Here is a 25065-nt window from a genome sequence, read left to right on the forward strand (position 1 = left end):
CACGAGTAAAAAATATTCATCAATAAAAAAGTTTTTTGTAAAATTTTAAATTTCCGAAATTTGGCGCCTAATATCTTCGAATTTTTGCTGAAAATCAAAAATCGAAAGTAGCGCAGCTATGTGCCCTGTCTCCAGCTATGCCAAAATGTATCGAAAGTTAAAATCCCATGATTATTGTTAAAATTACCGCAATATTTGTAAAAACGATAACTTCGGTGATTTTGGACATTTCGCATTGTCGCAGAACGTTCAAAATAGCTTTATCCTCTAAGTCACACCCACTTTCCCAGTAAAACCGAAGAAATCGTAACGATGCGACAAGTAGTTGCTGAGATCTACTCAAAACAAAAGAAGAATAATAATAATAATAACTAGAACTGCGAAGCAGTAATGACGGGTTTCACCGGTGCCACGTTACCCTTGAACTTATGTCACTTCCGGTACCAATGAAACCGTTAAACAGGTTTCCACATAAGCATTGCACACATGAAATAAAATGGACGCAGAAACAACCAAATCCAGCAATCAATTCATTTGCTACATGTCAGTGATCCTGTCAAAATTACATTACTTCCGGTGATAATGAAAATGTTAAATTGGTTTATGAAATCAGAAATAGCATCATCACATGTTGAAAATTTTATGTAAATCCTATAATAATTGCCACCTTTATAGACCAAAAACCTTGAAAAATGACTTGTAGAAAATCGCCTATTTCTCTGCAACCGTACAAGTTAGAAACCATTTTGAGGTATCTGTATGATCGAATGAGTTCATTCTATTTGTTGATTGGAATCAAATATCATAATTTTAAAAACATTACAAATCTGATTCATTTGAATAAAATATCTGTTTTGAAGGCTAAAAATACAGTTTTTGCCAAAATGACGTTACTTCCGGTGATAATGAAAATCTTAAATTACTTGTATGATATCGTAAATGGCATTATGTATCACACAGTGAAAATTTCATGAAAATCGAATAATAATTGACACTTTTTTTGACAAAAAAACCTTAAAAAGTGACCTGTTGAAAATTGCCTATTTCTCCGCAACTGAACAAGTTAGAAACCATTTTGTGATATCTATATGATCGTAAGGGTTCATTGTATTAGTTGATTTGAATCAAATATCAAAATTTTAAACAAATAACAAATATGACTCATTTGAATAAATTACTGGTTTCGAAGGCTATAAATACAATTTTTGCCCAAATTACGTCATTTCCGGTGATATTGAAAATGTTAAATTGGTTTGACCTAGTTAAAATTGACATTACACATCAAATGGTGTCACTTTTATGAAAATCGAATAATAATTGACTCTTTTACAGGCAAACTAGCGTAAAAAGTGACTCATGCAAAATTGCCCATTTCTCGGCAACTGCGCATATTACAAATTAATTTTCACATACATTCTCTCCGTATAGATTATTGCTACGAGTTTATGAAAGTTACGAAGTAATATTTTAAAATATGAAAACGCTGAATGGGTTGTAAATAGCTTAATTTTACACCTTTTTTCACCTTTTAATCGAAATAGCCCGAAAACGGAATCGAAATTAAAAAAACTGGTCCCAACATTTTGTGCGCCTTTAAAGGGCGCACAATTTCAGTTATACCAGATTTGAAAAAAATAATATTTGCTTTCGAAAAATGGTACCTAACTGTCAAAATTGTAGTTTTTTGTCAATTTACGCCACTTCCGGTGCCGACAGATAACACTATTGGTAACAAAAAAAATGACAATTGAGACAACGGGGCATATGAATTTTGTTTTATACAAATCGAACAATAAATAATTAATCTAGGACTGAAAAACTGAATTAGCCAATGGGGGCCAAGGAAAATTACCGAGACAAAAAATTTTCACATTTTTGCCCAAGTCAGAGGACTCGTTATATTTGTGTAAAACACGATTAAAAAATATTCATAAATAAAAAAGTTTTTTGTAAAAATTTAAATTTTCTAAATTTAGCGCCTAATATCTGCGAAGATTTGCCGAAAATCAAAAATCAAAAGTAGCGTAGCTATGTGCCCCGTCTCCGGCTATGCCAAAATGCATCGAAAGTTAAAATCCAATGATTATTGTTAAAATTACTGCAATATTTCTAAAAACGATAGCTTCGGTGATTTCGGACATTTCGCATTGTCGCAGAACGTTCAAAATAGCTTTATCCTCTAAGTCACACCCACTTTTCCGATAAAACCGAAGAAATCGTAACGATCCGACAATCAGTTGCTGAGATCTACTCAAAACAAAAGAAGAATAATAATAATAAGAATAATAATTTTAACAAAAACAATAGTGTTTCACACAAGCTACGCAGTGTGAAACCCTAATAATAAGAATAATAATTTTAACAAAAACAATAGTGTTTCACACAAGCTTCGCAGTGTGAAACCCTAATAATTTTAACAAAAACAATAGTGTTTCACACAAGCTACGCAGTGTGAAACCCTAACTAGAACTGCGAAGCAGTAATGACGGGTTTCACCGGTGCCACGTTACCCTTGAACTTATGTCACTTCCGGTACCAATGAAACCGTTAAACAGGTTTCCACATAAGCATTGCACACATGAAATAAAATGGACGCAGAAACAACCAAATCCAGCAATCAATTCATTTGCTACATGTCAGTGATCCTGTCAAAATTACATTACTTCCGGTGATAATGAAAATGTTAAATTGGTTTATGAAATCAGAAATAGCATCATCACATGGTGAAAATTTTATGTAAATCCTATAATAATTGCCACCTTTATAGACCAAAAACCTTGAAAAATGACTTGTAGAAAATCGCCTATTTCTCTGCAACCGTACAAGTTAGAAACCATTTTGAGGTATCTGTATGATCGAATGAGTTCATTCTATTTGTTGATTGGAATCAAATATCATAATTTTAAAAACATTACAAATCTGATTCATTTGAATAAAATATATGTTTTGAAGGCTAAAAATACAGTTTTTGCCAAAATGACGTTACTTCCGGTGATAATGAAAATCTTAAATTACTTGTATGAAATCGGAAATGGCATTATGTATCACACAGTGAAAATTTCATGAAAATCGAATAATAATTGACACTTTTATTGACAAAAAACCTTAAAAAGTGACCTGTTGAAAATTGCCTATTTCTCCGCAACTGAACAAGTTAGAAACCATTTTGTGATATCTATATGATCGTAAGGGTTCATTGTATTAGTTGATTTGAATCAAATATCAAAATTTTAAACAAATAACAAATATGACTCATTTGAATAAATTACTGGTTTCGAAGGCTATAAATACAATTTTTGCCCAAATTACGTCATTTCCGGTGATATTGAAAATGTTAAATTGGTTTGACCTAGTTAAAATTGACATTACACATCAAATGGTGTCACTTTTCTGAAAATCAAATAATAATTGACTCTTTTACAGGCAAACTAGCGTAAAAAGTGACTCATGCATAATTGCCCATTTCTCGGCAACTGCACATATTACAAATTAATTTTCAAATACATTCTCTCCGTATAGATTATTGCTACGAGTTTATGAAAGTTACGAAGTAATATTTTAAAATATGAAAACGCTGGATGGGTTGTAAATAGCTTAATTTTATACCTTTTTTCACCTTTTAATCGAAATAGCCCGAAAACGGAATCGAAATTAAAAAAACTGGTCCCAACATTTTGTGCGCCTTTAAAGGGCGCACAATTTCAGTTATACCAGATTTGAAAAAAATAATATTTGCTTTCGAAAAATGGTACCTAACTGTCAAAATTGTAGTTTTTTGTCAATTTACGCCACTTCCGGTGCCGACAGATAACACTATTGGTAACAAAAAAAATGACAATTGAGACAACGGAGCATATGAACTTTGTTTTATACAAATCGAACAATAAATAATTAATCTAGGACTGAAAAACTGAATTAGCCAATGGGGGCCAAGGAAAATTACCGAGACAAAAAATTTTCACATTTTTGCCCAAGTCAGAGGATTCATTGTATTTGTGTAGAACACGACTAAAAAATATTCATAAATAAAAAAGTTTTTTGTAAAAATTTTAATTTTCTAAATTTAGCGCCTAATATCTGCGAAGATTTGCCGAAAATCAAAAATCAAAAGTAGCGTAGCTATGTGCCCCGTCTCCGGCTATGCCAAAATGCATCGAAAGTTAAAATCTAATGATTATTGTTAAAATTACTGCAATATTTCTAAAAACGATAGCTTCGGTGATTTCGGACATTTCCCATTGTCGCAGAACGTTCAAAATAGCTTTATCCTCTAAGTCACACCCACTTTTCCGCTAAAACCGAAGAAATCGTAACGATCCGACAATCAGTTGCTGAGATCTACTCAAAACAAAAGAAGAATAATAATAATAAGAATAACTAGAACTGCGAAGCAGTAATGACGGGTTTCACCGGTGCCACGTTACCCTTGAACTTATGTCACTTCCGGTACCAATGAAACCGTTAAACAGGTTTCCACATAAGCATTGCACACATGAAATAAAATGGACGCAGAAACAACCAAATCCAGCAATCAATTCATTTGCTACATGTCAGTGATCCTGTCAAAATTACATTACTTCCGGTGATAATGAAAATGTTAAATTGGTTTATGAAATCAGAAATAGCATCATCACATGGTGAAAATTTTATGTAAATCCTATAATAATTGCCACCTTTATAGACCAAAAACCTTGAAAAATGACTTGTAGAAAATCGCCTATTTCTCTGCAACCGTACAAGTTAGAAACCATTTTGAGGTATCTGTATGATCGAATGAGTTCATTCTATTTGTTGATTGGAATCAAATATCATAATTTTAAAAACATTACAAATCTGATTCATTTGAATAAAATATCTGTTTTGAAGGCTAAAAATACAGTTTTTGCCAAAATGACGTTACTTCCGGTGATAATGAAAATCTTAAATTACTTGTATGATATCGTAAATGGCATTATGTATCACACAGTGAAAATTTCATGAAAATCGAATAATAATTGACACTTTTTTTGACAAAAAAACCTTAAAAAGTGACCTGTTGAAAATTGCCTATTTCTCCGCAACTGAACAAGTTAGAAACCATTTTGTGATATCTATATGATCGTAAGGGTTCATTGTATTAGTTGATTTGAATCAAATATCAAAATTTTAAACAAATAACAAATATGACTCATTTGAATAAATTACTGGTTTCGAAGGCTATAAATACAATTTTTGCCCAAATTACGTCATTTCCGGTGATATTGAAAATGTTAAATTGGTTTGACCTAGTTAAAATTGACATTACACATCAAATGGTGTCACTTTTATGAAAATCGAATAATAATTGACTCTTTTACAGGCAAACTAGCGTAAAAAGTGACTCATGCAAAATTGCCCATTTCTCGGCAACTGCGCATATTACAAATTAATTTTCACATACATTCTCTCCGTATAGATTATTGCTACGAGTTTATGAAAGTTACGAAGTAATATTTTAAAATATGAAAACGCTGAATGGGTTGTAATTAGCTTAATTTTACACCTTTTTTCACCTTTTAATCGAAATAGCCCGAAAACGGAATCGAAATTAAAAAAAATGGTCCCAACATTTTGTGCGCCTTTAAAGGGCGCACAATTTCAGTTATACCAGATTTGAACAAAATAATATTTGCTTTCGAAAAATGGTACCTAACTGTCAAAATTGTAGTTTTTTGTCAATTTACGCCACTTCCGGTGCCGACAGATAACACTATTGGTAACAAAAAAAATGACAATTGAGACAACGGGGCATATGAACTTTGTTTTATACAAATCGAACAATAAATAATTAATCTAGGACTGAAAAACTGAATTAGCCAATGGGGGCCAAGGAAAATTACCGAGACAAAAAATTTTCACATTTTTGCCCAAGTCAGAGGACTCGTTATATTTGTGTAAAACACGATTAAAAAATATTCATAAATAAAAAAGTTTTTTGTAAAAATTTAAATTTTCTAAATTTAGCGCCTAATATCTGCGAAGATTTGCCGAAAATCAAAAATCAAAAGTAGCGTAGCTATGTGCCCCGTCTCCGGCTATGCCAAAATGCATCGAAAGTTAAAATCCAATGATTATTGTTAAAATTACTGCAATATTTCTAAAAACGATAGCTTCGGTGATTTCGGACATTTCGCATTGTCGCAGAACGTTCAAAATAGCTTTATCCTCTAAGTCACACCCACTTTTCCGATAAAACCGAAGAAATCGTAACGATCCGACAATCAGTTGCTGAGATCTACTCAAAACAAAAGAAGAATAATAATAATAAGAATAATAATTTTAACAAAAACAATAGTGTTTCACACAAGCTACGCAGTGTGAAACCCTAATAAGAACTAGAACTGCGAAGCAGTAATGACGGGTTTCACCGGTGCCACGTTACCCTTGAACTTATGTCACTTCCGGTACCAATGAAACCGTTAAACAGGTTTCCACATAAGCATTGCACACATGAAATAAAATGGACGCAGAAACAACCAAATCCAGCAATCAATTCATTTGCTACATGTCAGTGATCCTGTCAAAATTACATTACTTCCGGTGATAATGAAAATGTTAAATTGGTTTATGAAATCAGAAATAGCATCATCACATGGTGAAAATTTTATGTAAATCCTATAATAATTGCCACCTTTATAGACCAAAAACCTTGAAAAATGACTTGTAGAAAATCGCCTATTTCTCTGCAACCGTACAAGTTAGAAACCATTTTGAGGTATCTGTATGATCGAATGAGTTCATTCTATTTGTTGATTGGAATCAAATATCATAATTTTAAAAACATTACAAATCTGATTCAGTTGAATAAAATATATGTTTTGAAGGCTAAAAATACAGTTTTTGCCAAAATGACGTTACTTCCGGTGATAATGAAAATCTTAAATTACTTGTATGAAATCGTAAATGGCATTATGTATCACACAGTGAAAATTTCATGAAAATCGAATAATAATTGACACTTTTATTGACAAAAAACCTTAAAAAGTGACCTGTTGAAAATTGCCTATTTCTCCGCAACTGAACAAGTTAGAAACTATTTTGTGATATCTATATGATCGTAAGGGTTCATTGTATTAGTTGATTTGAATCAAATATCAAAATTTTAAACAAATAACAAATATGACTCATTTGAATAAATTACTGGTTTCGAAGGCTATAAATACAATTTTTGCCCAAATTACGTCATTTCCGGTGATATTGAAAATGTTAAATTGGTTTGACCTAGTTAAAATTGACATTACACATCAAATGGTGTCACTTTTATGAACATCGAATAATAATTGACTCTTTTACAGGCAAACTAGCGTAAAAAGTGACTCATGCATAATTGCCCATTTCTCGGCAACTGCGCATATAACAAATTAATTTTCAAATACATTCTCTCCGTATAGATTATTGCTAGGAGTTTATGAAAGTTTCGAAGTAATATTTTAAAATATGAAAACGCTGGATGGGTTGTAAATAGCTTAATTTTACACCTTTTTTCACCTTTTAATCGAAATAGCCCGAAAACGGAATCGAAATTAAAAAAACTGGTCCCAACATTTTGTACGCCTTTAAAGGGCGCACAATTTCAGTTATACCAGATTTGAAAAAAATAATATTTGCTTTCGAAAAATGGTACCTAACTGTCAAAATTGTAGTTTTTTGTCAATTTACGCCACTTCCGGTGCCGACAGATAACACTATTGGTAACAAAAAAAAAGACAATTGAGACAACGGAGCATATGAACTTTGTTTTATACAAATTGAACAATAAATAATTAATCTAGGACTGAAAAACTGAATTAGCAAATGGGGGCCAAGGAAAATTACCGAGACAAATTTTTTTCACATTTTTGCCCAAGTCAGAGGACTCGTTATATTTGTGTAAAACACGACTAAAAAATATTCATAAATAAAAAAGTTTTTTGTAAAAATTTAAATTTTCTAAATTTAGCGCCTAATATCTGCGAAGATTTGCCGAAAATCAAAAATCAAAAGTAGCGTAGCTATGTGCCCCGTCTCCGGCTATGCCAAAATGCATCGAAAGTTAAAATCCAATGATTATTGTTAAAATTACTGCAATATTTCTAAAAACGATAGCTTCGGTGATTTCGGACATTTCGCATTGTCGCAGAACGTTCAAAATAGCTTTATCCTCTAAGTCACACCCACTTTTCCGATAAAACCGAAGAAATCGTAACGATCCGACAACGATCTACTCAAAACAAAAGAAGAATAATAATAATAAGAATAATAATTTTAACAAAAACAATAGTGTTTCACACACTATCGGATTAGACTGGAATAACCAGATGCTAGAGATTGAAATCGGATTGAGAATACTGGCGTATTTCGCCGAACCTAACTGATTAGAAATTACAGTAAAAACAAACGATTGAATGTAAATCAATTTATATACATTCAGATTACATTATTGTATGCGTTGCGACCCATTTGTGTCAATTTCTAGGTCCCAAATATTAGCGACTTAGCTCCTTTAAGTCGAGCGCTCGAGAAAATATCTCGAGCACTTGCGATATTAAGTCAAGCGCTCGAGATGGTTACATGTAAGTTGAGCACTTGAGATAATACAATCGAATACGTTGCAACCAATGTTTTAAGCTGTATAATTTTGTGCATTATTTACTATTTAGGCCTTGTGATAAACTTGCAGAATAAAGATATTCATTTGTTTGTTTTTACAGCCCATCCCAAACTGCAGTGACGGAGCAGATACACCCCCCACCCACCCACACACACACACACACACACACACTCCATCCCATGCTCATCACCACCACTAAATATTCCCAGTTATATTATTTACCCCCTTCCATGTGGGGAGTATATCGCACGTTGTTATACGAATCAATAATTGTATATCGAGGTTGGCCGTTATGACTAAAGTAGGGCCATTTTGACCAAACCTGTTTTTGGCCGTTATGGCATTGGGCCGTTACGACTACATCCCGCTAGGAGAGACTAACATTTCTTCTTAACTAGAAGCTCAGGTCTGATCGAAGAATATTTATTTCATATGTAGGAACTGATCATTGCCTAATTTACCGTGGTGCAAGTGGCATGATCGTGCCGGATTTCTACATTCAACCCTCCCACAGGTCCTTAATTATCTCGAGCGCTCGAGATGTTATTTTTTTTTGTGTGTGTCCTAAATCAGCCACTGTAGTACTGATTGGCAGGCAGAACGTTTTACCAAATAGTGGCAATACCCAATACTAACTAAATACCACCTACCTCTTTATTCTATAACTACATGTACATGCAAATACAAGCAAATATTATTGAATACAGCCATTGAATACAGCCATCGAATAACCTATGGTTGTATTCAATGGCTTGAAAACGTACTACTTTTGTACAGAATGACGTCAATTTCAGAATTACACTAGGCAACTACAATTTTTGTAAAAAAGTAAGAAAAACGGAAGGAACCTATGATGAATTCTAAAGTTATTGGTGATTTTTTTTTTTGTTGATAATCTGGATAGTACAGTGTATTTCGAGATTTTCATGTAGTTATAGAATAAAACCAGAACTCAATGCACTCTCTTGAACCATTGAATAACCTGAGCGGTATTCAATGGTCATTGGGTTCTATCTATATACATGTATTGTAAAAAAAAAATAACATTATACTTACAATCTACGGTAAAAATTAAAGTGATGGGAAGCGGGGCTTTTCATCCTACGACCGTTTCACCCCGGACAGTTCCATCCCACTAATAAAATAAAAGCTTGTGAAAAAGAAAGAAAATAGATCCAGTCAGAACAGTTTTCCAAATGTTCCATTGATGACGTACACAGTTGTATCGAGCTTCTCACACGATTTTCCATAAATATGTGCATATTTTTTAATGCTTTTTTTTAATTTTTATACGGCCACATTTTCATGTGGATGTATTATGCCGTCGCCCCTGTCCGTCCAGACATCCGTCCACAATTTGTTTGTGGACACTCTACAGGTCACAATTTTTATCCGATTTTGACGAAAATTGAAATATAGGTCTATCTCCCAAAGATCACAGTTTCTTTTGATATTGGCATGTATCTGATTATGGCCCCTGATTGTACGAAAAATCATGTTTTTAGCTTGTGGACACTCTAGAGGTCACAATTTTCATCCAATTTCGATGAAACTTGAAATGCTTGTTTAAAACCCAAAGATCTTGGTTCCTTTCGATATTCGCGCATATCGGATCATAACTTCCTGAATTATGGCCCCTGATTGTACGAAAAATCGTGTTTTTAGCTTGGTGACAACTGGTGATAATTATTATTTGATTTAAAAAAACGTTTGAATATATCACTGTTACATCGTAATGTCGGTTGAGTTTGAATTTTGTGAAAATCGGACCAAAATGGCCTACCCCTCATATGCAAATAGTGAAAAAATATGGTATATCAAGGTTGTTGACCCTCTAGTAGAAGTCACAATTTTTTATCCGATTTTGATGAAACTTAATATATATCTAATCTTTCTATCCCAAATATCTCAGTCCCTTTTGATATTTGCGCATTTCAGACCATAACTTTCTGGATTATGGCCTTTGATTGTACGAAAAATCGCTTTTGTTTTTAGCTTGTTCTCTATCCATCTCCTACAAAATGTGAGCATATCTTGACTGGCAATCGTTGGTTTTAAAAGTATTTACATCAAACAAATAAATATTGAGTTTAATCAGGCAGGCCTCGAAAAGTCGCTTCAGTAAGTAACCTGTCATTTACAATTTTCAGTAGGACGTTAAACCCCATTTCATTTATAATTTTCCATGTCACACATTATCCATGTACACTAGGTAGACAAACATGATTAAATACGTCTGAAATTTAATTATGCTTTAAATTTAATATAAAGACCAATGATCCTGCCTTTTAGAATTCTAATTCTAATATATCCGTATAAAATTGAATGTCAAACACAACGTCGCACCTGTACATGACACTATTCTGTCATGTAAGTGTTTTTAACAGTTTATTTAACGATAAGTTAGAAGTATCAACATAATTTAGTAGAGAATTCCAATGGTTTACTACTCTGATGATAGCAAAAGAGTTTTTCCTCACTTCAATATTTGATTGTTGATTTATTAGTTTCTTTTCGTGGCCTCTGGTTCTCCAATCTTCTTATATTTCCAACATACTAGTATTCACAATATTATCTTTTCATGTCAGTATTCTGAATACCTCTATCGTGACGTTGATCTCCAGTCTGTATGATGGTAAATGAATCTTTTCAGCTTTTCTAGGTACCGTATGGTAAATCTTCCATTTCTTTTATCATCTTTCAGGGTCTTTTCTGGATATTCTGTCATAATTTGGTCTTTTTTTATTTGTGGGTACTGAAACTATAAATTAAAAGACTTTTCCAGTTTGTTTTGTATAATTCAAACATTTTGTTAGTTTTTCACAATAATGAGGTAGTCTGTGGTAGTATTTATTTATTTAATATTGGGTAGTATTGGATTGGGTATCCTGTCGATACATGATTACCTCCCATTACATTTATTTTTGTTACAGAAAATAGAACTTTTTATTTTTGATCAGTATCATTTCTAAGAGATATCCCGACATCTTGAACATACGTGTAACCCACAAAAACCCTTGTTCTACCAATTCTTTCTTGTGGAAGGTCTTACATGTAGATTCAATAATCCAGCCTCTGATAGCTCCTGTTAATTAATACTAATACAGGTATTGACAGCTATATATCAAAGTCTGCCAATTTGGACGCACATGAAATCTAAATGTTACCTTATGACATAAAAAAACAATTTAAAAGTGTAATAAAATTTTTTAACAAAATATCATTTTAACTAACGGTAAATACATGTAATTTATTAATATGTTTGTTTTTTATGTTCTTTTTTTCTAGTGTTGTGAGGTTAATTGAACAGTATTTAAAAGAAAACAACCTGTTGAAAACATTATCAATATTACAAGTAAGACAGTATATTTCATTTGACAAGCCCATAATCAACTCTCTAGACTATCGGATGGTCATGATATTAATGGATTGAAACACAATCACTATTTAATAATTGTTCCCCGCCTTTTGAAGAAAGCAGGGGACTATTAAAATGGGTTCGTCTGTCTGTTTGCCGTCCGTCGGTCTGTCTGTCAGTCACACTTTTTGGGACACAATAACTCTCCTTCCAATTGAGCTACAATGTTCAAACTTCGTGTACGTGTTTATTAGGTCCATGCCTTGATGGAGTTCGAAGATGAGCATTTTCTGCTTAGGGTAAACAGAGATAAGCAATTTTTTTAATTTTGAAAAGAGCAATCAGATTTGTTATTAGTGTGCTTATTTGATGATGAAAGAGGTACTGGACCCTAAAAAAGAATGTAAAAGACGAAGTGGGCAACTGTTTTTTTTTCACTATGGTATATGTTAGTGAAGTTATTTTTGTTGATATAACCTAATTCTATTTACATAGAATAGAACATTAACACAGGTGTTGGGTTTTTTTTCTTTGTAGGAAGAGAGTGGTATTTCCTTGAATACTGTTGACTCTGTAGATGGCTTTATCTCTGATATTAACAGTGGACATTGGGATACAGTACTACAAGCTATACAAACTCTTAAATTACCTGACAATAAACTTATAGATCTTTATGAACAGGTATGTATCTTTATTCTTAATCATATTTTGATTACTATACTGGTGTATCAGTACAATAAATGTCCAAAATTGCATTTACCTATCTGGCTAAATAAGACACATAGGTCTTAATTTCATAATTAGAAAAAATCTATATTCAAATGTCTGTAAATTGGTATTGACATTTATTTTAATAATGGCCAAGATAATCATTGTTGAATATGACATACGCCATAAGGATAATTTTCAGAATATGGTTAGAAAGCAATTGAAAATTACTGGAACAAATCAAGACTCTATATAGCAACCAAATTGTTTATGGATGCTCTAAAAGATACAGTTATCATTCAATTTTTTGATGATCGCTGTCAACGATTTCTTAGAAGTTAAACAACAAAAATAGTAATCTAATTACTAGTACATGTTTTGGTAGTAATATCTGTGGGAAGAAACCTATTTAATATAAATTATTGCCCATGATCTGTTTTTAATGTCTTGTACATGTAAGTGCTCCCATTACCTACAAAAGAAAGATAATGTGCCAACTTTTATGGACTGTTCAGGTAAAGATTTTTTTTTGCCTGTCAAATTATTTATTTCATTCAAAAGAAGGCATCTACCAAAAGTGACGATAGTTCATTTAATCATGTTTTGCTTACTTATAGTATTTTTGACTTGTTTTATAGATTGTTTTAGAATTAATAGAGTTACGTGAATTGGGAGCGGCTAGATCTTTATTAAGACAGACGGATCCTATGCTGATGATGAAACATAATCAACCTGACAGATATCTTCATTTAGAAAACATGTTAGCTAGATCATATTTTGATCCTAGAGAGGTAATTATCTGTTACTATATATTTGGTTTGAGGGTTGTATCATTGGATTATCAATTAGAATTAGATTTTATGTTAGTTAAAGATGCATTATGTAAGTGCTAAATCTGTCTATTTCTGGACTTTCTTTTAGCCTCAGATGTTATATAAATTAATAATTAGACATTTATAAACATGACGAGACCATAACTCTCTAAAACACCACCGGATGCTCGCGATTTGCAAAGGATTGAAACAAGATCAGCATTTAATAACTTAATTAAAAAATGGATAATCGAGACTTTGTTTACTATCGTAACAACAGTAGCAATGACAATCAAGACTCAGCTATTCTCCAAACAGCCAAATACTTCGCCCAGAGTGAAGAAATTTGACTGAAATTTTCAATATATTTATTTTTCATTATCTATTTTTAAACTGTTATAGCAAGAACTGTCATCTCAGCTCTTAATCTAAATCTTACAATACTTAATACCCTTGATAGATATAAGGTTAAGTAGCCTAGTTTGTCGAATAGAGTAGAATACTTTTCAAGCCCATTTTCGCTGTGTGTTGCTGGAAGAGATTGTATAGGAGTCAGATATTACTTACAACAGAGTATGAAAGAAACTACTTCCTTTATATTTACATGTTCATATTCTAATGCTCATTTTACTGGTACATGTACATTATGGCTATTTGTTAGACTTTGACATGAAAAGTATGATGAGTTGGCAGTTTGGCATCCAAATATGTGAAAAATATATAGTCACTGGATTTGAGGAAACACAGATGTTTAAGTTTTTAGTGAATAAACTTATTGATACAGTTCTTGGTATTTATACCATCAGGTTTCTAATTTGATATCCTTGCAAAAACAGAATTTTTAAACCATCTGGCAAAGACTACATTGTTGTTAATTGTTGATTTTCGTTCTTGCTAATTTTTACTATGTAATTTGTTCTTTGATGTCTATGCCAGTTTGATTTTGTGAGTATTTTGACCAGTTAGAAATTGTTGAAACTTTATAATCTTTCACATGTCCATTTTAAAATTTTTTTTGATATCTGATTTATATATTTATAGGCTTATCCTGAAGGTCAAACAAAAGAAAAGCGACGTACTGCTATATCTCAAGCCTTAGCTGGTGAAGTAAATGTTGTACCACCTTCTCGTATGTTGGCTTTGTTAGGTCAAGCTTTAAAATGGCAACAACATCAAGGTTTATTACCACCTGGTACGGTAATATTATATATTTTAAAAATAATCATTTCATTAATAGCAAATAATATCCATTTCATAAATTGAAAATAATCATTTCATCAATTGAAAAAATAATCATTTCATCAATTGAAAAAATAATCATTCCATCAATTGAAAAGATAATCATTTCGTCAGTTGAAAAAATAATCATTTCATAAGTTGAAAATAATTAAAAGATAATATTGCATGAGAAGTACACTTGGTCAATTTATTATTACTATTGGGTCTTTTAGGTACAACAATTGATGTATTTCGTGGTAAAGCTGCTGTTAAAGAACAAGATGAAGAGAAATATCCTACACAACTGAGTAAAACAATTAAGGTATAAAATTTGTTTCTAATTTGATATGATGATACATTTACTAATAGGCCATTGATTGAGTTACATATCTTTTTAATGCCAGAGAGAGGGGTGGATGGCCGAATGGTTAGCACGTGAGCGCTGTATCATAAGGTCGTGGTTTCAATTCCCTGGTTGTACGTGACAAGGAGTAGGGTCCTCTGTCCAACCTCGTGGGTTTTCTGCAGGTCGTCCGGTTTCCTCGCACTGCTAAAGACCCCCTATGTGCAGGCGAATTATTGAAATAAAATTAAACCATGTGTTAGTCCCGAAATGACATAGTTTGTGTCGAGTGGACGGTAAACTCTCTCTCTCAATGCTATTGTCTCCTAAATGTGATCTTTTGGATGTGACATAGAAGAGGAGTTATCCCCCTTGAGACATTATGTTATTTGTATGTAAAAAAAACCATGAGAATATCTGTTGGAGAGTGTGTTCGCTATAGGAAACCAAATGGTTGAACTTATCAATTTCAAACAAATCTTCACCAATAACCAGTTATTGACAAGGAACTCTCTCTCTCTCTCTCAATGCTATCGTCTCCTAAATGTAATCTTTCGGATGTGACATAGAAGTGGAGTTATCCCCCTTGACACATTATGTTATTTGTATGTAAAAAAAACCATGAGAATATCTGTTGGAGAGTGTGTTCACTATAGGAAACCAAATGGTTGAACTTATCAATTTAAAACAAATCTTCACCAATAACCAGTTATTGACCAGGAACTCAATTGTGCTATTTATTTTGTATTTGGTGCCTTATTTAATGATGAAAGATATGTATTTGTATATTTAGTTTGGTCAGAAAGCTCATATTGAATGTGCTAGATTTTCTCCAGATGGTCAGTACCTAGTAACAGGCTCTGTTGATGGTTTTATAGAGGTTTGGAATTTTACAACAGGGAAAATAAGAAAAGATTTACGATATCAAGCACAGGTAAATCATCATATATCAGATTTTTGCTATGTTAAAGATGGGTTCACGCGTACAAACTGGGTGATTTAATGGTATATATTGACTAAAAACATATTCAAACTAATTAATTTGTCATAATTATGCTTCAAATCCTTCTCAAACATTGTAATTGCGAAGGAATCCGATCCGATCAAACCAGGTCATGTTTACGTCACGTCTTGGAAATCAGAGGAGAATTCATAGCATACATAAGACGATGTTGTCTTTAATCGCTTACTATTTATTACAAATATCGAATCCTAATTAAATTCTCGGATTATCCACTACCCGCGTCTGTATCCGTCACTTTTATCGCAGAAAGTGTTGTTCGTCTAACTCTTCATAAAGTTTATCAACTTGTACATCAAGCGCTCAATGTTCCCGTGTGACCTTTGACATCACGCGTGCAGAAATTCTTAATCGTCGGGCTGTTGATTAGGGATACCCTTACATTTCTGTCCAGTTTACGCTCCATGAGTGTTTTTCGGGGAATCCAGTATTTTTCTAGTAAGATTGGATATCTCTACTTTCCATACATACCAAAATTGCCATACTTTTATAGGAAATAACCACCCGATAAATACTTTTCTGGAAACCCATCTTTAATTGGGAGTGAATGGCCGGATGTTTTAACACGTGCCTGTTAAATCACAAGGTCTGTCCTTGAGTCAAGTGGCGTGACAAGGAGTTTAGTTGACTGTCTAACATCGTGGGTTTGTTCTGGGTCCTACCACAGCTAAAGAACCCAACATGCAATCAAATTATTGAAATAAAATTGAACTATATGTTAGTACCGATTTGACCCTAGTTTGTGTCGAGTGGACGTTAAACCCCATTTCTCTCACTCCAGTTTAAGTTAATACATCCTCTTAAAATACATTGGTCACAAATTTTGCCCATTGAATAATATGTATGGTAAAATATACATTTTTATGAAATTCTTTAATCAAACCTGAACATATTTTGGGTATTTTCCAAATTCTGTAAATTAAATTCATTAAATCCTGCTATATATTCAATTGTTTATATAATGTTTTGAACTTGATTATATTTCCAGGATAATTTTATGATGATGGATGATGCTGTGTTATGTATGAGCTTTAGTAGAGATTCAGAAATGTTAGCCACTGGTGCTCAAGATGGAAAAATAAAGGTAAATTTAGTTAAAGATGGGTTCCCACGTGCAAACTGGGTGATTTAATGGTATTTATGGACCAAAAACATATTCAAACTAATTAATTTGTCATAATTATGCTTCAAATCCTTCTCAAACATTGTAATCGCGAAGGAATGCCCCGCTATTAAAATTCAATCAAACCAGGTCATGTTTACGTCACGTCTTGGAAGTCAGAGGAGAATCCACTGCATACATAAGATGATGCTGTCTTTAATCGCTTACTATTTATTACAAATATCGAATCCTAATTACATTCTCGGATTATCCACTACCCACGTCTTTTTCCGTCATTTTTATCTCAGAAAGTGTTGTACTTCTAACTCTTCATAAAGTTTATCAACTTGTACAATGTTCGCTTGTGACCTTTGACACCACGCGTGCAGAAGTTTATAATCGTCGGGCTGTTGATTAGGGAAACCCTTACGTTTTTGTCCTGTATACGCTCCATGAGTGTTTTTCGGGGAATCCAGTATTTTTCTAGTAAGATTGGATATCTCTACTTTCCATATATACCAAAATTGCCATACTTTTATTGGAAATAACCACCCGATAAATACTTTTCCGGGAACCCATCTTTAAATATTAAATATAAATTGTGCTGACATCTAGCTGTGTAATACAACTTTCTGTTCACATGAGTTTGCTTATTTTAATGGAAGTGCTCTAGTTCTGTAGCCTTTGACTATAGATTGTAGATAGGTATATTTGCCATTTAATTCAATCTAGCCACATAATAATACAGTTTTAAGCAGAAAAAGTACAAGAACTTTACATTTACGGCACATAAATTCATAAAAAAGATATCCGGTTTAAATATATCAACAATCTTTACTAGCTGTATATCTGCCCTTTAATAGTACATAAAAATCAATGTGTCAGTTTCTCTTTTATTTCAGAATGTTTTGACATACTTCCTCCTCTATGTTCAAACAATTCCAAAGATACTATCATTTCTTGCTATTTTTCAGTCTTTTTAACTAGTTTAGATCTTTTCTACATCTGAGTGTAATATAAGATAAAAAATTTCAGGTTTGGAAAATTCTCACTGGACAATGTTTGCGTAAATTTGAAAGAGCTCACAGTAAAGGTATTACATCTCTATATTTTGCTAAAGACAACAGTCAGTTACTCAGTGCCTCTTTTGATCAAACAATACGGTAAGATTTTGTGCTTCTTAGATTATTTTTAAACAATTGTTGTAAAAATTGTGAATAGCTGGGGATTGTGTGTATTTCATGACATAATTAATGATAAACCAAGTTGATTTCATTTCCATGTTTTATTTCCTTGTCAGGCCTTCACGTGAATAAATTGCTGGAGAGTAAAAAAAACAACCTCTCCTGAAATGGGAAAAACAGTAAATCGTTCTCCTGAGAAAGCTATCCTGAATCTCTTGAGGAGAGCTTTTTTAGCATTTGTGATAAGATTATGGATTTTAATTCAATTTGAAACCAACCGGCCTGAATTGGGTGAAATGAGGTCCCGGTAATAAAAAGGGTAATTTGGCCTTTAAACTCCTGTTAACTTGAATTTATAACCAGACATAACAAAAATAATTCTTGGTAATTTGTTATGGAGAATGTCGTATTCTGGATAGGCTAATATACGTGATATAACTTGCAAAGTTTTTATTAATGTGTGGATGATAGACAAGCGGCACAACCATAATTGAAATTGCTTGATATAAAATAAAATTCCGTACGACTATGCCATAGCCATAAATAATAAAGACAATAAAAATAACTCCCTGTTAGAATGTGTATATAAACGCAATTTAAAACTAAATATAGCAATGTTGCTTTATTGACCTAATTCCAACCGATGCATGTCATATGTTATTGGGAATTTGAACACCTTGGATATCCTGACGGAAAAATATATTATTAATGTCTGTTTCTCTGGATATTCTGTGTTCTATCAGGGGATTATTCAGTAACTATTTAAATTAAGTAACAACTGGTCAGTGGAACAATAAAATGTATGATCCAATTATTTTAATTTGTACCAAATTTAATGGACCTGTTATGAATAACCAGCAAGCTTTATCAAAATTACTATTAAATGTGGTAATTATTTGGATTATGAACCAGATGGCAGATTCTTACTACGGTATGACTGTTATTGTAGCCTACAAGCAAGTTGATTGTCGATACTGACAGTATTTTTCGTTACTGGTATATTTTTCCAGAATTATTTTCTTTGAGGGGAGTCCTTTTATGTGAAAGTCTACCTTGTGTCATATAGTTAATCTACAGTGCATTATTTTAAATTAAAAAAAATTATTGTGTGTTTGTTCTTATTTCTGCAAAACTGGTGTAGAAATTGCTTGGCTTTACATAAAACAAACTTTGTTGTTTTAGATATTGTATTTGATATAAAAGTATGTAACATATGATTTTTACACATACAGAATGAATGGTTTAAAATCAGGAAAGACACTAAAAGAATTCCGAGGTCATACATCGTTTGTTAATGATGCAGTTTTTACTCCAGATGGACATCTTGTTATAAGGTATTTTTTATAAATTATTCCCAAGACTTATTTCTTCTACTGATCTTAATATTGGAAAATATAGGGACACACGTTTATAGCAATTCCAGTAGACAGTAATATCGGTTGTTAAATAAAATCATCACAAAAAATAGAAATATGAAATTTGGTAGGCCAGACAGTGTATATGTACATGATTATGTAGGGAAATGTAGTAGGGTTGCATGTGGAACCTTATAGATAGGTTTTCTCAAATTTTATCCTACTACTAAAGACCTCTGTGCACATGCAAATTATTAAATTAAAGGTATGCCAATTCCAGTCTCCCCCCCCCCCTTATAGTTTGGGCTGAGAGGATGTTAAACTCTCTCTATATTTCTTTCTTTTTATACGCCCACATTTACTCGTGGACGTATTATGCCGTCGCCTCTGTCCATCCATCCACAATTTTTTTTTGAATACTCTACAGGTCACAAATTTTATCCGATTTTGACGAAACTTGAAATATAGGTCTATCTCCCAAATATCTTGGTTCCTTTCGATATTGGCATGTATATGTATCGGACCATAATTTCTTGATTATGACCCCTGATTGTACGGAAAATCACGTTTTTAGCTTGTGGACACTCTAGAGGTCACGATTTTGATCCAATTTTGATGATTTTTGAAATACATGTTTATATCCCAAAGATCTTGGTTCCTTTCGATATTTGCGCATATCGGATCGTAACTTCCTAAATCATGGCCCCTGATAGTACTAAAAATCCTGTTTTTAGCTTGTCCGATTTAAAAAAAACCTTACGAATATATCATCGTTACACCGTAATGCCGGTTGAGGTCGAATTTCATGAAAATCGGGCCAAAACTGACAGACAAAATGGCCGCTCCTTGTACGCAAATAGTGTAAACATCTGGTATATCAAGGTTGTGGACCCTCTAGAGGTCACAATTTTGATCTGATTTTGACGAAATTTGAAATGCATGTTTATAACCCAAAGATCTTGGTTCCTTTTGATATTCGCGCATAGCGGACCATAACTACTTGAATTATGGCCCCCTGATTGTACGGAAATGGTGTTTTATAGGTTTATCTCCAAAAGATCTCGGTACTTTTCGATATTGGGGGCATCACGTGGCTAAGTGGGTAAGGCGCTGGCTCGCTAGCCTGGAGGTCGGGTGTTCGATCCCTGCATTGGCCGAGAAAGTTCATCTCGATTTTCCGGCGTGGTTTCCCCTTGTCAGTGATGCAGAACGGAGGGCCTGACAAGGACAGCTGCCTAGTTGTTCGGATGGGACGAAAAACCGAGGTCCAGTGTAGACATTGGCGTGCACTTAAAAGATCCCTTGACAATTGGAATTCGATATAAGAGTAGGCCATAGCGCCGCTGCCCGGGCAAAATTTCCCTCATAGCACACTGTATGGCGTATGCCCGTCTTCAATTAGCCCAGGTTAGGTGCAGAAGAGTAGGACGTTAAACCCCATTTCATTTCATTTCATTTTCGATATTGGCATATATCAGATCGAAACTTCATGAATTATGGCCCCTGATTGATCGAAAAATCACGTTTTCAGCTTATGGACACTTTAGAAGTCACAATTTTCATCTGATACTGCCTATACACCTACCTTGATTAACTAGTTAATCTGCCTTAATCCTTTATCGGACATCCTATTTCGTCAATCCAATCCTGAACAGAAGTCATTGCTTCTCCTTTGTCGGGATATGTATCAATCCAATAAGAGTGATTATAAACTTAATCTACGTGATTGACCCATGATTTCCCCGGCCATTGTCGGGTGTTTTAAATTTTAATCTCCTTGATGTCGGCCGACAGCACGTAGAAATTAATCATATATGTCACATATCCTAATTGTACATAACACCCCAAATCAGTATGTATCCGATAACTCCTCTGCGATATCACTTCGGTGGAAGCGAGCGTTATATAAAGCTATTTCACACACACACACATATCCGAAAAATACTAGACATTGCTAACTCTATTTTTGATCGCACGCGGTTGCACTCGGCAAACCTCGGCAGATTCCGTTACTCTACAACGAGCCTCAGCTGTATGACGGTAAGTGATATGTACCTACGCCTATACAATTGCGATGCGGCACCGGTTTACTTATTAGGAAAATTTGCCGATTTTAAAAAGAAGTTATCAAAATTACGTCGTTCGAAGCGTGTTTAGAATTTTCAGAGCAAATTTGTCCTTGTTTGAAGAAAATCTGATAAACTTGAAATATTTGTATAAAAAAACATTCTTCTAAGGTGTCGTCATGAGCAACGCCGTTGGTAATCCGGGAACTTGAAAGTAGTTCCAATGGAGGACTTCGTCATACAGCCGAGGCTAGATGTAGGGTACTGGAATCTGCTGAGGAGGTTTGCCGAGTGGCGGTTATAGTATGATAACTGAAACGTAAGTAGAAATCTCGCGAGACGCGTGAAACTATGAAATGAATACGTGACAAATTTCACGTGTCTAATGTTGAAGAAAAGATTCTATTTTGATGGCATATTCTCAGATTTATGATCATATTTTAAATAAAGAAATAAGTACGCTAGGCAATGTTGACGAATATGTTGATTGGAATAGTGTAAGTACTTAATTGTTTTAGACGATAGCGCGTGCTCGAGTCGAATGCGATTATTTAGCAGATGGTGTTACTCGCTCGTTGTGGTAGAGCCACGTTTACTGCCAAATAAATTTTGGGGTGTCATTTTTTACCCTCCGTATATAAGTCGAAATGCAGTATAAGACGAATACTGGACTTCTGTTGAAAAATTATCGACTTATGACCCGAAAAATACAGTAATTTTGGAGGAATTTGAAACAGTACGGATCGGCAGTAGTCCACACGCTTTCATTCTATCTCTGAAATGGCCTCCCAGACAAATACGTCCATCGTACCGTTTATTTGATCTTAATTTGGCTGAAAAGTGGAAGTCAGTTGTTGAACTGGTAATTATGATTCGTATTAAACATCATTTTGAAGTTGTAATTAAACCCACTCGTTGTTTTGTTCACGTCAAGCATTCTCGTCCAAAAGTCTGTATTGCCTTTTATGCGAAAAGACAAAAATGTGACTTAGATCATTCTTCCTCTTCCAAATGAATAAATTTTATTTTCAAAATTTAAACTACTAAGAAATTTTTACATATCTTAAAATCGTAAAAAACTTGTTTAATTCAAAAATTTCTAACAATCTTGGATTCTGAACAATTTGCAAAATTAAAAAGATTTGTTTCTGTATATTTATATGGTTTTATATAAAAATTATCATCCATTTTGGCGGAAAAAAATTGAAAGCCAGTGTGAGCCCTGGGCCCGATTCCTAGAAAATTCTTAAGCACGTTCTTGTGCTTAGATTTAAATAGACTTTGCATTTAAGTAAACTTACCTTACTTTGTGTTCCCAGAAAATTCTTAAGAACGTTCTTGTGCTTAGATTTTAAGTAGACTTCATTGTAAGCACAAGAACGTTATTATGCGTTCCAAGAAAAAACTTAAGCACAAATTCGTTCTTAAATATAGTCAATCTCAGCACAAGTCCCAAGCAAGGTATACGGCTTGCTTACCAACCTTAAGTCTGTTTCCACTTCAAAAAGATGGCTGACCGTAGAGTTATTCGACAGCATTTCCGACACCTTTTGATACCAAAGAGACAATTACAAGACAGAGAAAATCCTTCTCCAGAAGAAATTAAGAATACTAGGACTTTAGAAAATTTCGCTTCTACCATGAAACCATTTTATTTATTTGCCAATTAGTAAACAATAGACTACAAACACACGGGCTACTTAAGATCAGGCGCTCTCACAATTATTCAGTTAGTTTGTATGTGTCTGCGTTTTTTTATCTTGTGGCACATTTTATATGTTTATAGGGGACACATCAACCATAATATATATATGACGTCAATGAAGCAGACGACAAATTTATGACGTAATTCGCATACCAAAGTTGTTTTTGTGACGTTAAAGAGCATCGTAGTCTCAGTTTATGGTAAACTTTACCAGTCACAATGTGCTTAGACTTGTACTTGACTTGTGCTTACTTAAGAATGGTCTTGAGAATTTTCTAGGGACGGTATTTTTATAAGTTTCTTACGTAAGAAAAAGTGAAGCATGACTTTGTGCTTACTTTAAGAATTTTCTAGGAACCGGGCCCTAATGTTCATTAGGTGAATGTCTTGACTGAGTTCAATGATTAACATTTCAAGCTAAAGCTAAGGTGAGCTAGGCAATTTCATTAGTCGCTGATTTGGGACAAGATAACTTTGATTCTATCTGATAGAGAGTGATGAAACTTAGTGTATAGTTAATAATCAGTTTGATTGCTTGATACTTTTGAGAAAAATAAATGTGCGATTATTTAATATGTGTCATCTATTTATTTTGGGATTTCGGCAGGGGACATCACTGTTGGCTTGTTAAAACTATAATTTGGTAAGATTTTGGATTAAAATATATATTTATTTGACAGTGCTAGTTCAGATGGTACTATAAAGATCTGGAATATAAAAACAACAGAATGTCAGAGTACGTTTAAATCATTAGGTGGAACATCTAGTACAGATATAACTGTACATAGTATACATCCATTAGTTAGAAATGCTGAACAGTTTGTAGTATGTAATAGATCTAATACAGTTGTCTTAATGAACATACAGGGGCAGGTAAGTTACATGTTAAACATATATATCCAAATCATATTTTGAGATGCTGGAATCAAATGCTGTATGGATCAACATTTGCAAGCGAAAATTACTGAACTTTAAGAATGTTGAAAACAAAGCTGTTCTTAGGTCTGCTTGAGAATATGGTGTGTCAAAATTTAAGTCGTGAATAGGCAATTGGGGTATTTTTTGCCTCTTTCAAATTTGAGAAAAAAATGTTTGACTTTGACAGAAGCAACAAAAATGGGATAATGAGCAGACAATTTTTGTAGAAAATATTTGGTAATTGTGAAATTAATTATATTCGCAAAATGATGATTTAGATCAGTTTTTAATTTGAACACAAACACCAACCTAACATTATGTAATGTGTATTGTGTTGTATTTTAGATTGTTAGGAGTTTTTCTAGTGGTAAGCGTGAAGGAGGGGATTTTGTATGTGCAACAGTATCGCCAAGAGGTGAATGGATCTATTGCACAGGAGAAGATATGGTGTTATATTGTTTTAGTATATCAACAGGAAAATTAGAAAGAACATTAACTGTAAGTCTTAATGATTATTAATAACCAAACTACTTAACACATGGTTGGTATTTGTAAGGAAGTGACCGTTCAAAGGCAACTGAAAAATTGTTATGGAGCGCAAGACAATGTTCACACTAAAGTTAATTCTAAACTTGCTTATTACCCATAAAAACTTTATGCCTGCAGA

At 33.4% G+C, this 25065-nt stretch overlaps 1 protein-coding gene across 1 annotated transcript in view; it reads left to right on the top strand.

The window, feature by feature from the left end:
• LOC126814625 (WD40 repeat-containing protein SMU1) overlaps positions 1 to 25065 on the top strand; it is a 33237-nt gene that overhangs the window by 5838 nt on the left and 2334 nt on the right. The window contains exons 2-12 of the mRNA XM_050539904.2: positions 11897 to 11963; positions 12504 to 12647; positions 13313 to 13465; positions 14528 to 14678; positions 14938 to 15026; positions 15841 to 15981; positions 17057 to 17152; positions 18206 to 18333; positions 19587 to 19688; positions 24161 to 24353; positions 24744 to 24896. Of these exons, the coding sequence (XP_050395861.1) occupies positions 11897 to 11963; positions 12504 to 12647; positions 13313 to 13465; positions 14528 to 14678; positions 14938 to 15026; positions 15841 to 15981; positions 17057 to 17152; positions 18206 to 18333; positions 19587 to 19688; positions 24161 to 24353; positions 24744 to 24896 (1417 nt within the window). The remainder of the gene's footprint in view (positions 1 to 11896; positions 11964 to 12503; positions 12648 to 13312; positions 13466 to 14527; positions 14679 to 14937; positions 15027 to 15840; positions 15982 to 17056; positions 17153 to 18205; positions 18334 to 19586; positions 19689 to 24160; positions 24354 to 24743; positions 24897 to 25065) is intronic.

The sequence above is a fragment of the Patella vulgata genome, chromosome 3 (assembly GCF_932274485.2).
Source record: "Patella vulgata chromosome 3, xgPatVulg1.2, whole genome shotgun sequence".
Taxonomy (NCBI): domain Eukaryota; kingdom Metazoa; phylum Mollusca; class Gastropoda; family Patellidae; genus Patella; species Patella vulgata.